The 15310-nt window shown below is 42.0% G+C and overlaps 1 protein-coding gene across 1 annotated transcript in view; it reads left to right on the forward strand.

Annotated features, from left to right (window-relative positions):
• The window catches only part of Efhc1 (EF-hand domain containing 1), a 43762-nt gene that overhangs the window by 1059 nt on the left and 27393 nt on the right, over positions 1–15310 (forward strand). The window contains exons 2-5 of the mRNA XM_087898014.1: positions 6286–6507; positions 10411–10698; positions 11377–11526; positions 13574–13766. Of these exons, the coding sequence (XP_087754140.1) occupies positions 6286–6507; positions 10411–10698; positions 11377–11526; positions 13574–13766 (853 nt within the window). The remainder of the gene's footprint in view (positions 1–6285; positions 6508–10410; positions 10699–11376; positions 11527–13573; positions 13767–15310) is intronic.

Consider the following 15310-nt stretch of genomic DNA (forward strand, 5'->3'; position numbering starts at 1 on the left):
GTTACATAGCCAGTCCCTGTCTCCAAGCAACACCAAATCCAAATCAGACAGCACAGTAACAGCTTAAAAAGAAAGCATGAACCAGGCTGGGACAGTGGCTCAGAGGAGGAAGGGCCTGCTGCTCACATGTGAGGAGTGGAATTCGAATCACTAGACCACAAACAAGCTGGTTAGCTAGGCTGGCCCTTATATTATGCAGCCTCCTCATGTCAATGTACGTCTGTCACATGTATGCCACATACCTGCAAGCAGACATGTGCACACCGCGCACACACACACACACACACACACACACACACACACACACACTCAGAGAAAAACATGCTGCCACCACTACCACCAAAATAAAAATGCCCCGGATCAAAGCCCAGCTGTAATGGGAGCTTGGTTTCCTCTTGACATAGTTTAACATTTTTTTACTTACTCATTTATTTTGAGACTGGGTCTCATGTAGCCCAAGTTGGCTTCAAACTTGCTATATAGCCTGGGGTGATCTTGAACTTATCCTGAGTGCTAAGATTACAGTCAGATCCCCAAAGCCAGAACTTTGCAAGTGACAGGAAAACACTATCCACCGAGCTATACCCCAACCCCAGCTCTGAAATGCTCTCAGCATTTGTTTCAATTTTAACGGAGGATCAACATTCTCTTTTGATATTTATTGAGCTCTACATTTTTTCTCTGCTCCCCTCCCTGCCTCTCTGCTCCTCCCTTCAATCCTCCCCCAAGATCCCCATGCTCTCAATTTACTCAGGAGATCTTGTCTTTTTCTACTTTCTACTTCCCATGTAGATTAGATCTATGTAAGTCTCTCTTAGTGTCTGCATTGTTGTCTAAGTTCTCTGGGATTGTGGTTTGTAGGTTGGCTTTCTTTGCTTTATGTTTAAAAACCACTTATGAGTGAGTACATGTGATAACTGTCTTTCTGTGTCTGGGTTACCTCATTCAAAATTATATTTTCTAGCCCCATCCATTTTCCTGCAAAATTCAAGATGTTGTTATTTTTTTCTGCTGTGTAGTACTCCATTGTGTAAATGTACCACATTTTCCTTATTCATTCTTTGATCGAGGGGCATCTAGGTTGTTTCCTGGTTCTGGCTAGGACAAACAATGTTGCTATGAACATAGTTAAGCACATGTCCTTGTGGCACAATTGAGCATCCTTTAGATATAGCAAATACCAAAAGTGGTATTACTGGGTCTTGAGGAAGGTTGTTTCCTGATTTTCTGAGAAATCGCCACACTGACATTCAAAGGGCCTGTACCAGCTTGCACTCCCACCAGCAATGCAGGAGTGTTTCCTTTACCCCACAGCCTCTCCAGCATAAGTTGTCATCAATGTTTTTGATCTTGGCAATTCTTACAGGTATAAAATGGAATCCCAGAGTTGTTTTGATTTGCATTTCTCTGATGACTAAGGATGTTGAGCATTTCCTTAAGTGTCTTTCAGCCATTTTAGATTCCTCTGTTGAGAGTTCTCTGTTTAGATCTGTATTGCATTTTTTTTTATTGGATTATGTGATCGTTTAGTGTCCAATTTCTTGAGTTCTTTGTATATTTTGGAGATCAGACCTCTGTCTGATGTGGGGTTAGTGAAGATCTTTTCCTATTCTGTAGACTGTCGTTTTGTCTTGTTGACCATGTCCTTTGCTTTACAGAAGCTTTTCAGTTTCAGGAGGTCCTATTTAGTAATTGTTTCTCTCAGTGTCTGTGCTACTGGGGTTATATTTAGGAAGTAGTCTCCTGTGCCAATGCGTTCAAATGTACTTCCCACTTTCTCTTCTGTAAGGTTCGGTGTGGCTGGCTTTATGTTGTGGTCTTTGATCCATTTGGACTTGAGTTTTGTGCATGGTGATAGATATGTGTCTGTTTTCATTCTTCTACATGTTGATATCCAGTTATGCCAGTACCACTTGTTAAATATGCTTTCTTTTTTCATTTGATATTTTTTGCTTCTTTATCAAAGATCAGGTGTTGGAAGATGTGTGGACTGATATTCGGATGCTGAGAAGAAGGTATATTCTTTTCTGTTTAGGTGGAATATTCTATAGATGTCTGTTAAGTCCATTTGAGTCATAACATCTGTTAGTTCTCTTATTTCTCTGTTTATTTTTTGTCTGATTGACCTGTCCAGTGTTGAGAGGGGAGTGTTGAAGTCTCCCACTATTAGTGTGTGGGGTTTAATATATGATTTAAGCCTTTAGAAGTGTTTCTTTGACATATGAAGGTGCCCTTGTATTTGGGGCATAGATGTTCAGTATTGAAATTTCCTTTTGATGGATTTTTCCTGTGACTAATATGAAATGACCGTCTTTGTCATTCATTTATTTATTTATTTATTTATTTATTTATTTATTTATTTATTGTGTATACAGTATTCTGTCTGCATGTATGCCTGCAGGCCAGAAGAGGGCACCAGGTCTCATTACAGATGGTTGTGAGTCACCATGTGGTTGCTGGGAATTGAACTCAGGACCTTTTGGAAGAGCAGGCAGTGCTCTTAACCTCTGAGCCATCTCCTCAGCACCCTTCTTTGTCTCTTTTGACTGATTGTAGCTTGAAGCCTATTTTAGCATGTTAGATATTAGGATAGCTACACCTGCTTGTTTCTTAGGTCCATTTGATTGATATATTTTTTTCCCAACCCTTTACTCTGAGACGATGTCTGTCTTTGAGGTTGAGAGGAGTTTCTTGTATGCAGAAGAAGGATGGATTCTGGTTTCATATCCACCCTGTTACCCTGTGCCTTTTTATAGGTGAGTTGAGTCTATTTACATTAAGGGATATTAATGACAAGTGGTTGCTATCTCCTGTTAATTTAGTTTTCATTGTTGGTGATGTTAAATTGTGCATTTATTATTCTTTGGGATTTGCTGTAATGAGATCATCAATTGTCTATGTTTTTGTTGGTATAGCCATCTTCCTTAGGTTGGAGTTTTCCTTCTAGTATTTTGTGTAGGGCTGGGTTTCTGGCTAGGTATTGGTGAAATCTAGATTTGTCATGGAATATCTTGTTTTGTCCTTCTATGGTGATCGACAGTTTTGCTGGGTATAGTAGTCTGGGCTGGCATCCGTGGTCTCTTAATGTCTGCATAATGCTTGACCATGACCTTCTGGATTTCATTTTCTCCAATTAGAAGTCAGGTGTAATTCTGATAGTTCTACCTTTATATGTTACTTGGCCTTTTTCCTTTGCAGCTCTTAATATTCTTTCTTTACTCTTTATGTTTAGTGTTTTGATTATTATGTGGCAAAAGGAGGTTTTTTTTGTTTTGTTTTGTTTTTTGGATCCAGTCTATTTGGTGTTCTGTAAGCTTCTTGTATCGTCATAGGCATATTTTTCTTTAGGTAGGGAAAGTTTTCTTCTATGATTTTGTTAAATAAATTTTCTGTGCCTTTCAGTGAACTTCTTCTTCTTCTATACCTATTATTCTATGATTTGGCCTTTTTTATGGTGTCCCATATTTCTTGGATATTTTGGGTTAAGCTTTTGTTAGATTTAATGTTTTCTTTATCTGATGAGTCTATTTCCTCTATTGTATCTTCAGTGCTTGAGATTCTCTCTTCCATTTCTTGCATTCCATGCTTGCATTTGTGGTTCTTGATCGTTTTCTCATGATTTCTGTTTCTATAATTCCTTCAGCATGTGCTTTCTTTATTGTTTCTATCTCAGTTTTCAAGTCCTGAATAGTTTGTTTTATATGTTTGATTTCTTTTTCTTGGTTTTCTTTAAGTGACTTGCTTAACAATTTTTTTGTTGTTTTTTCCTCCATTTCTTTAAGGTAATTTCTCATTTCATCTTTAAGAATTTCAAACATTCTCTTGAGGTTATTTTTTAGGTCATTTTCTTCTGGTCCATCCATATTTGGTTGTTCAGGTCTTGCTGTTGTAGGGTCTTTAGGTTTTACTGGTGTTGTGTTGCTCTTTGTGGTGTAGTGTGTGATCTTACCTTTTCTATTCGTCTTTTCCTCTAATAGGTGTGGTTGGGGCTGCCTGAGATTCTGTTGAATAATCTTCTAGGTGCCAGTGAATCCCAAGCTCAGATGGTTGTTCCTCGTGGTATAGTGCGTGTCACAGTTCTAGTTACCCCATTGGTTATTCCTGTTTCTGGAGATTGCTCAGTGATCCTATGCTTTGTCTGCTCCCTTGGAGTTTGCTCTCTCAGGCCTACTTTGTCCTAGATTGCTGGTTTTGATCTGTTTCTGTAAATCCTCATCTGGATCTCCTCCTACAGAAGTCCCTGGCTTGGAGTTGGACCTGTTCTGATGGAGATCGCCGAGTCTGGATCTGGTCGCTGATCCGCCAGTGTTCTGGGACTGGGTTGGCTCCCAGGACTAGATTTACTCCTGTCTTCTGCTCCCTGTGGAGCTTGATTCCTCAGGCCCACTCTGTTCTAGGAGTGAGTTCCACTCCTGTGGAATTTGTTGCCCAAGATGGAGTTCCTTGCCTCAGGGCAACTTTGGCCTAGGTTACTGGCTTTGACCTACATCTATAAGTTCTGGTTTGAATTTTCTCCTGCAGAAGTCCCTGGGTTGGAACTGAACCTGGAAATGTTTCTGGTTTCCATCTACTGCCTCGGAGGTCCCAGGCTCGGGTGTGCCCGAACCTGCAGAGGACCTGCTTACTTCCTCAGAGGTCCCAGACTGGTGCTTGCACGTGCAGGGGTTCCAGGATCCTGCCTATTCCCTTTGATGTCCCAGACCAGTGCCCGAACCCACAGAGGTCCTGGCTCAGGCCTACTCTCTCTAAGGTCCCAGACTCATGCCTGGTCCTGCAGAGATCTCTGGTTCCTGCTGGTTCCTGTCTATTCCCTGGAGGACCCAGGTTCACTCATGCCCAGACTGACAGAGGTTCTGGCCCTGGGCTAGTTCCTGAGAGGTCCTAGATTCTCATCCAGACCCACCGAAGTGTTAGCTTAGGTCTACTCCCTTGAAGGTCCCAGATTCATGTCCAGACCCTCAGTAGTCTCTGGCTCTGGCTCACTGGCTCAGCAGTTACTCCCCTGTACCATTTCTGGTGGAGATTGTTGACTCTGAATCTGGCCGCTGACTCAATCCTGATTCGCCCATGTCCAGGGCCTGTGTTTGCTCCTGGCTTTTGCTTGTTCTCTCTGTGTCCTAGGTAGCTGGTTCAGTCCCACTCCGGTTCCGGTTCTGTAAAGATTGCAGACTCTGAGTCAGGTCGTTGGCCCAATCCTGGTCTGCCAGTGTCCTAGGATTGGGTTTCTTTTTTGTTTTAATAAATTATGACTACTTCACCAAGTTGCTGCATCATATTTAAAACTACTTTAATTCCTGCATAGTAATCCAATGAGTGAAATTTACATCGTTTCCCTTCTTCTTTTTGTCATTTAGATTGTTTCCAACATATATAAACACATATATGTGTCACTATTGTGACCAGCTTCAAGCACATCATTCTTTCTCATAATTTTGGGACGTGTCTTTTAAAAAATGAAAGGCAGGAATACTGAATGTTTACATATATGCTGGCAAGCCGCTCCCCACAGACCTCCACGAAATGTATTAGTGTCAATATAATAAGAAAGGCTGTGGTATAACAAGAAGCGCTGTGATATAATAAGAAGGGCTGAGATATAATGAGAAGGGCTGAGATATAATAAGAAAGGCTGAGATATAATAAGGAGGGCTGAGATATAATGAGAAGGGCTGTTGCTGGAGGTAAAATTAAAATTCAGAAAACCAGATCTTCTCAGGCTATGGTTCATGACCACCAAGAGAAGAGGAAAGGCAAGATTAGCAAAAATAAAAATATATTGCAGTACAGATGAATGGTGCAGTAGAGGTGAGGTGAGCCTGACATCCCAGAGCAGGGCTGTTTTATCTCAACCTTGGGAGGCTTCTCCTTCTCTCCTTGCTCCAGATCAAGTGTTCTGGTTTAAAATGCCCTTTTAGGGAGGAGGGAGTGGGAAGGGAAGGGGAAACTGCAGTTAGCATGTAAAATAAAAAGAGAAATAAATTTATTTTAAGAAAATACCCTTTGATGCAGCAAAACTTTTAATGTACATTTTGTGATGCTTAAAAGCAAACATTAAAGTTTAAGAACAAGAACGGCTCTTGCAGAGGACCTGGGTTCAATTCTCAGCTCCCACATCGGGGGCTCCTATCCATCTTGGTTCAGCGCATCTGAAGGCATCGGCACATACATACATAATTTTAAAATATATGTTTTAAAGCAAGAATTTAAGCTGTGATAGTTTAGGAAGTTAGTTGTTTCCCTTAAAGATACGTATGGGGTTATTAATGGTGTCCATCTTTTCTTCAGAAAACAGCATTCCACAGAAGCCAGACGCTCGGCTACAGAAACGGCTATGCAGTGGTTCGGCGTCCGACGGTCGGGATAGGTGGAGACCATCTCCACTACAACCAGCTGTCTCAGGCTGACCTGGACGAGCTGGCCAATAAAGCCCCCATCTTAACTTATGGGCCACCCAAGCAGGCCCCACCTGCAGAGTTTGTCCCTGCGCATGTGGCTTTTGACAAAAAGGTATTGTCTGGGATTTTAGGGTCCCCCTTGACTTCAGATGTCGAAGACTTGACCGCTTGCAGAAATGTTATCAGTAAACCACGGAATTCCTTGAGTACTCAGAGAGAAAATTGTTCAGATGCCTCAACCCTTAGTCACAGACCGTGGAACTGGGTCTTGGAAGAGGCTTTCTCAAGGCAGGAAGCAGATTAGAGAAAATAGTTCCTTGTAGACTTCCCCAGAATATTTTCCAAATACAGTGACAAGTTGCCTGAATTCCAGATCCCACATCCATGGTGCACTATGTTCATTTTCTTTGCTTCCCTCCTATTCTATAGCAATGAGTCCTAACTCTATGAAGTGCAAAATAGTCCGAGAATACCCCCATCTGTTTCTTGGTTATTTTTTCGCAAGATTTCACTCATTCATTCGTCCATCCATTCATTCACCCTTTCGTCACTGATGTTATTTCTATTTCAAACACTCTAGTGACTGTTTTTCTCTAGCAAAGTTCATATTGTCACAAAAAAAAAAATACAACAAACCCCCTCCTACCTAGCACTCCTTTAGGAAGAGAATTTTATCCCACCCTCGAGCCCCAGACTGCTTTCTTAGAGACAACGAACAGTGATGCCCTGTTTGCTGAGTTTGGACAGACGTCCATGGCCCTTCTCCTAGGCCCTGTTTCACTCCCTCCCTCCCAGGCTCTATCTTAGCTTGTACACACGATTGTTCATTCTCCTGGTTCCCCCTCCTGTCTATCAGGTTGCTCTTTCTCTGGTCTCACTGCTTCCTTGATGTAGGCGTTTGCAAATTTCTGTGCTCATTCTTGAATTTCCCTTCTTAGGAGACCTCACCTACTGCTGTGGCTGCAGCGCTCTGCTCGGTGCTCTCCACTGTCAGTATTTATAAATTCTGCCCTCGCTGAGTGCCAGACCTTAGCCACAGGCCACGCCCGAGAGTGGGAAACCCTCCCCTGGGTGAGCTGTGCTTCACACTTAGCCTCTGTACTTCATTACCCGGCCCTGAGGGCTGCGAGATCTGCTTCCTCCGTTTGGATTTTGAGCATTCATGCTTGACCTTTTCTCCCCACGTTCAGTAAGATGCCAAGCCAAGTATTTCTCTTTCATTTCTGCTATCATTTTCAAAGTTCAAACAAGCAATATGATCTCTACAAACTCAGAAAGTTTGAACACACCATCGGGAGCCAAGGCCACTGTAAAATTAATTCAGTGAAAAGATACATTTTTAAACAGAGTATCTAAATATTATTTTCCCCTCCTTTCTACATGTTCCTCAGTTCTCATCCTGCCTGGCACAGCTGGTATCATCCTAACACCTTTTAAGAGCCTCTTGTGTTAGCATTATTCTCAGTTGCTCCCTTATTGGGGTCTAGAACTCTGTATTCTTAGTAAGAACAAGGTAACTAACTTTTAAAATTAACAGTTAGTGGGCTGGAGAGAGAATTCACTGTTAGAAACACTGGCTGCTTTTCCTGAGAATACAGGTTCAATCCGGCTCTTCCCTGGTGGCTTACAACCATACTGCCAGTAACTTCAGTTCTAGGAACCCTGATGCCCTTTGGGCGTCCACAGATACTTGCATACATGTGCACGCGCGCGCGCGCACACACACACACACACACACACACACACACAAATAAATAAATAAATTAAATAAAACTTAAAATAAGAGTCTAAACACAATAAAATTGCTCTAAAGCAAGAACTAAGGTATGTACATTATTTAGCCTTTCTAAGTTTTTACAAAATTTTCTTATAGAAGCAGTTCATTTGTAGATGTGTGAAGATAGGAGATCGAGTAATCTACATCGATTGTTTATGTTAGGGGCTAAAATGCATATTCTTAAGAATTTGAGGAGCTAAAGAGATGGCTTAGCAGTTAAGTCTTGCAGAGGACCTGGGTTTGATCCCCAGGACCTGTACGGTAGCTCACAACCATCTGTAACCCCAGTGCCAGATGACTCAGGAGGCACACAAGTAAACAGTCATACGCATTAAGGTAAACTAAACAAGTATAAAAACAAATTAAATGAATTTGCTACTTCTTGTATTTTTAAAAAGCAACCCAGATCAGCATCTAAAATCACTCCCTACAGTATCAGTTTACGCTATCATGTCGGTTATAATGATCAGATTTCACCTTACTGCTCACACTGTTAATGCCGTCTTCTCCTCATATTTACCTTTCTATGAAGTCACTCTGTACGGTTAGTACTGTGTTTTCCTCAGTACCTCAGTTGGTGTCTGCTGCCCCACACTCCACACCCTACACCCCACCACTGGTCCTGTCAGACTCCTCCTGCTGTCCCATTGTGCTGGCTCCCTATGGCAGACCCATTCTTCAGAAGGACCAGCACTTAGCCTCCACACTATGCATGCTCCCAAGTTCCCTTCCCCTGCCCTTGGTCACCCTTGTCTAGACTCGCTCCCTTTCCCTCTCAGCTTAGTCTAAAACTCTCTCATTTCTCAAATTCCACACTTCTCAGTTTGAAGTATGATTTGACCACTTTTTCCTTACGGGTGGGTTCCTCCTCTGAATCACTGTAGCCCCTATCTAAGAAGACATGAAGTGTGTGAACACAACATGGGTCCAGCAGAGCTTTGGTCCCAGCTCTGACTCAGGTATGGCCTTAGAAAAAGCCACCATGTTACCGTCTAGATTCTAGGTTTCTTCTTATGTAAAAGTAGTGAGCTGATGAATTCTGACTTCAATGTTTTGTGTATTCATAACTCTGTGACGCAAACGCATCCTGTTTTCTATGTGTTACTGTAGTGGTGTTCTCCTTTGGATTCTTTTTCCATTTGTTTCAATATATTACTTTAAAATTGTTCATTTCTTCCTTTCTTTTCCTTTAAATATACCACTGAATGTGTCTTATTCCTCTTTCTCTTTGGAATTTTAAGGACTTCGTCTTTACAGTCATAGCTTTCCTAAGTAGTAGCTGTTAAGTATTTTCTCAACTCACAAGCCTCTCCGCTGATGCAATAATCCAAATTAGACCAAATCAGACTGAATTAAAAGATGCCCAGGTTTAACGGCTGCCAGCGCTCCCAGGTGGCCCCCCGAGAAAACACAGAGAGGGAAAAGGAGAACCAGACCTACCACCAGCGAGGGAAAAGAGGAGACCACGTGTCCATTTTCTGGGGGCAGTTTAAATAGCCTGTAGGAGTGGTCTTGACCTTCCCTGGGGAGGGGGGGTCACTGTTTGGCGGACTTTCATGGAAGTGGAGTTTGGATTGAGGCAACTCCCAGGGGAGGTGGCCTGAAATGAAGTTTTATGGCCAAAAATGGGTGGCAGGGGCTGGGGTGAAGCCCCCTGACAAAACAATCCAGACTCTTTGTAGAAAAAGGGCGCCAGAGGACTGAGGTGACACTTCCAACCAAACAGAAGCCCGTTATGTTTTCTTCTCACCTTGATTTTCTACTTTGTAAAAATCTGTACTTTTATTTTCTCATTAAGACATATATGTCTTCATTTAAGGATCTTAATTTTCCTCCACTCTCCCCTTAAGGAGAGGTTTGGGTAAACACCTTTGGCTATGTCAAACATAATTCTAATGCCTTGTCTCTCTGAACAGAAACACTAAATGAAATAAAGTACCCCAAATGGAAAGTAATCCCACAGCATGTCAATATATGCTTTCATCATATGTTTTAATTTAGTTGTGAATGTGCACCCTGTAAACCATTCTGACTTCACATTAAATGAGTACTCCTCGGAGACTAGGCTTTGGTCTGTGTAGAGTACACATGCTTCTGAGCGTGGGAGGGCACTTTTCTAGATGCAGTCCCATGGGTCTGTGGCCGGTTGGGTTCCACTTTTCCTATATTGTTCTCCTCTAAGGACTGTAGCTTGTGTTCCTCAGATGACAATGAAAACCCTTCTCTTGTGTACTGCAGGTGCTGAAATTTAGCGCCTACTTCCAAGAAGATGTTCCTATATCAAGCGAGGAGCACTATCGAATCCGCCAGGTGAACATCTACTACTATCTAGAGGATGACAGCATGTCTGTCATAGAGCCAGTTGTGGAGAACTCCGGGATCCCACAGGGCAAGCTAATCAAACGCCAGCGACTACCCAAGAATAATGTGGGAGACCATTACCACTGGAAAGACCTCAATCGAGGAATCGACATCACAATTTATGGCAAAACTTTCCGAATTGTCAACTGTGACCGATTCACCCAGGTATGGTGTATCCATTGTGGGCTGGGACTCCGCAGTAGCACCCTAGCTGGTGGGATGCATTTCATTACTTCATCCATTAGTGGATTGGGAAAGACCCTGCTGGCTTTGAGGGGGACGTCACTAAGCAGGTTAGTGTTTGTGTGACTGTGCACACACACACACACACACACACACCTTTAGTACAGAGTATAGACATTAGGAAAACAATGCCAACTTTGTCTTAGTTTTTTTTTAAAAGTGATAACATACTTATTTTAAGTGAATTATAAAGTTTAAGAACATTATTCCACCTTAATTTGGCCCTGGTGCACTCACCTCCATAACAAAAGTGAGACACATGTCTTGTGAAACCATGCTTGGGTACCAGATGCTTGTCTTAAACTAACGCCAAGATTTTGTTCCTAGGCATCTAACGTGACTGATATAAGTTCATAGGTAAGATGCCCAGTTATCTTACTATGATGCCTTCCAACTAGCTTAGCATACATACGATAAAGAAGACCTCAGTGAGATATCAGTGGTTGTCTGCACTGTAGAGTGGGGCCATTGGAGATGGTATCTCTCAGACACGCCCAATATGTCAGCAAAGCATTCGTCCCATCACACTTATTTTCAGGCCATTGGTTTATGACATTTAAAACCTTCAGAAGGATGTTGACATTAATCCTGAAATTTTAGGAATTTTTGGAAAGTCAAGGAATTGAAGTGAATCCACCAGAGAAGATGCCTCTCGATCCTTACACTGAACTCCGGAAAGAACCTGTTCGTAAATACATCACCCCGTCAGACTTTGACCAACTGAAGCAATTTCTCACCTTTGACAAACAAGTAAGGGACCTAATAGAGGAGGCTTTCATCTGTTTGAGTATGGATATGTGCTTATTGCGAAGACGTTTTGATGCCATACATATATATCATATATCAAAATATATATAATCTAACCATTGGCACATAGTAGTTTCCTGTAGGACTAAAAGTATACCAATGCCTAGATTTCTATTTTTTACTATCTTAAAATTTTATTAATTATGGGATATGTAAATGTATGTTGGTGTGCCACAGCCTACTGGAGAAGGTCAGAGGACAACTTCTGGACACTGATTTTTTTCATTCTGTTGTGTGGGTCCTGGGACTCGAACTCAGGTGGTCAGGCTTAGCAGCAAGTTCCTTTACCTGATGGGCCATCTAGCAGGCCCTCAGCTCTATTATTAGAGATGTAATGGAGCCTGCGGCATGAGTCCACCTGGAAAAGCAATTCCTGAGCCACTTACATCGACTTCTCTCTTTCCATTTCAAATCCCGCCTCTCTTTTTTCTGTCTTACTTAAGCTTACGATTGCTGTGAAGAAACACCATGACCAAAAGCAAGCTGGAGAAGGAAGGGTTTATTCAGCTTACACTTCCACATCACTGTTTATCACTGAAGGAAGTCAGGACAGGAACTAAACTGGGTAGGAACCTGGAATCAGGAGCTGACACAAGCCATGGAGGGGTGCAGTTTACTGGCTTCGTTCCTCATGGCTTGTCAACCTGCTTTCTTATAGACCCCAGGACCACCAGCGCAAGGGTGGCACTATCCACAGTGTACTGGGCCCTCCAGAATCAATCACTCATTAAGAAGATGTTCTACCGCCTTGCCAACATTCAGCTCTTTTGGAGACATTTTCTCCGTTGAGGCTCCCTCGTCTCTGATGACTCTAGCTTGTGTCAAGTTGACATAAAAGTCAGCTGGCACACTACACCCCCGATGAGTTAATCTCACAGAATCCTCTGGGCAGGCTTAGGAGAACTGGGGGGAAAGTTTAACACTGTTACATGTTCTGGTACTGAATAGCTCTTAAAATGAAATAAAGTTGTTAATTCAAATAGTTATGCTCCTTGATTTCCCAGGAACCCCATCTGAAATGCATCCCTGCTGAATACTGCATTAGTGTTAGAGTGCAGAATGCTCTGAACGTGTTTTCTCACTCTGCCCGGATTGGCAGCCCCAACCCCTGTGAACTACAGTGGGGAAGTAGAGCTGAATCTTCATTCACCGATAAAGAGGAAAAATAATAGGGATTACTCTGAAATTTTTGCCTTAATTTCCTGCAATCTTAACTTCTTTTTCTTCAGAAAGTTCTACCCAGTGTTACCATAGGTTTAGGATTGAGATCTTGTTTGTTCATTTGTTTACTTTCGGCTTCTTTTATTGAGTCAGAGTCTCACTATGTAGCTCTGGTTGGCTCAGAGCTTGCTATGGGGGCGGAGGTACTTCAAAGTCCCAGAAATCCTGGGAATTCTGCTTCCAGAATACAAAGTGTCTCTAAATAGCCCAGGCTGGCCTCAGACTTGCTGTCCACCCCAGGTTGGACTGGAACTCGTGTTCTTTCTACCTCTGCATCCCACGTACTGAGATTACAGGTGCATACTACCACACCTGGCTTTCTGCCGTTACCTTAAATTAGAAGATTCTGTCCATCCTGTAGTAGATGTGTTTTGGTAGATAGAAAGATAGGTTTATTAATGAAAATTCTTTCCATACCAGTTCTATACACACAATTCACCATGTATCTTTGTTACTATGCATAAATTACCTTCATAGGCAAGCCTCCCCCTTCCTTTTTATTCAGCTTCTCTTTCCCAGACTAATATTTGGGGCCAAAGTAAGCTCTCCTGTCTTGGCACAAACTGAGAAAGCTTGTGCTATTCTTTTGGTATGTTAATATGTAGTACATGATTTACATGATTTTGGATATTTTCCTATCCTTGGTTTGTTTTGTTTTGTTTTGTTTTTTTGATTCAGCTACGTTCTAGCACTGTCTGATAGATACTTGCCATAGCGAAGTTAAGACTCTGTTTTAAAATCTTAAAGCATCACTTTGGACTCCTCAAAGGTTCTTCGATTCTATGCCATCTGGGACGACACGGATAGCTTGTTTGGGGAGTGCCGACACTACATCATTCACTACTACCTCATGGATGACACAGTGGAGATCCGAGAGGTCCATGAACGGAACAACGGAAGAGATCCTTTCCCACTCCTCATGAACCGCCAGCGCATGCCCAAGATTTTGGTGGAGAATGCAAGTAAGTTTCATTAAGTGGAGCCTCTGTTACTTGGGGTTTGGGGCTTCTAGGGAGGTAGTAGTCAGTGTGGTCACTCTTCTTGGCTCTGTCAGTGTTTTCCTAAGTTTTTAATAACATTTTTTTCTTTTCTGCAACTTTCCTCCATTGCCTTAGTCCAGGTGTGCATCCTGGGCACTCCAGTAGAGATGACTTAGCAGATAAAAGCAAAACAGAAGAAAAAAATGCAACAGGTGATTCCTTTAAAGACAGGTAGAGCAAGGCTTCTTAACTGAACCCATTTACTATTAGGTTTGCTTGTTTGTCTTGGTGCTGCTGGAGATTAAATCCAGGGTGCCGGTAAAGCATTTTGCCACATAACCTTGGCTGGCATGGAGCTTACTGTGTAGACCCAGCACTGCCTTGCAAGTGCTGGCATTAAAGGTGTGTGCCACCATGCTTACTTTATATCGTGATTCATATACAGTAATTGGAAGCAATAAATGAGATTTACACAAACAGCAAATGGTTAGGTCCTATGAAGCATTATTCGGTAGTTTAAAAACAGAGTAAAATGAGATACATTTGCATAAAGTAAAACTCACTCTTAGTATCTGTGGTGCACATTCATTTAAAGAGCTGTATATTTGTGGTTTAGGAGTCTGGAGCTGGTTGCTCTGTGGTGATTCTGCCCAGAGAAAGGAAAAACCATTAGAGCTTAGATACAGAGTGGGAGTTGTGGCTGAAGTGTCTGTACCTGTCTTTACTCTGGGTAGAGACTTGGGGAGATGATAAATCATTTTTGTAAACTCTCTGGTTCATCCTGATCTCAAATAAGCAATCAGGGTATGCCAGAGAACTAGAAAACCGGAGCAAACCAACCCATAAATTGGAGAGAAAGAGGGGGAAGGGAGGGAGACTAGATCAGAGCAAAAAATAAATGAAATGAGGGGGCTGAACAGATGGCTCAGTGGTTAAGAGCATTGCCTGTTCTTCCGAAGGACCTGAGTTCAATTACCAGCAACCACATGGTGGCTCACAACCATCCGAAATGAGGTCTGGTGCCCTCTTCTGGCCTTCAGGCATACACGCAGAAAGAATATTGTATACATAATAAATAAACAAATATTTAAAAAATTAAATGAAATGAATAAAAAGAAAAAAATGTGAAAGATAATTAAAATAGTTTGTTCTCCAAAAAGACAAAGAAAAATGACTACTTTGTGATGTAGGATTCCCTTCTTATGCTGTGAATATGTTTTATTATCATTGATTAATAAAGAAGATGCTTTGGCCTGTGGCAGGGCAGAATAGAGTTAGGCAGGAAAACTAAACTGAATGCTGAAAGAAAGAAGGCAGAACAAGAGAGACGCCATGTAGCCGCCAAAGGAGACAGTTGCCAGAGAACTTTATCGGTAAACGACGAACCTAGTGGTGATACATAGATTAATAGAAATGGGTTAATTCAAGATGTAAGAGTTAGCTAGAAATATGCATGAGCTAGTTGGCCAACCAGTGTTGTAATTAATATAGTTTTTATATAATCATTTTTGGTCTGGGCAGCCAGG

This window comes from Myodes glareolus, chromosome 18, assembly GCF_982192425.1.
Source record: "Myodes glareolus chromosome 18, mMyoGla1.1, whole genome shotgun sequence".
Taxonomy (NCBI): domain Eukaryota; kingdom Metazoa; phylum Chordata; class Mammalia; order Rodentia; family Cricetidae; genus Myodes; species Myodes glareolus.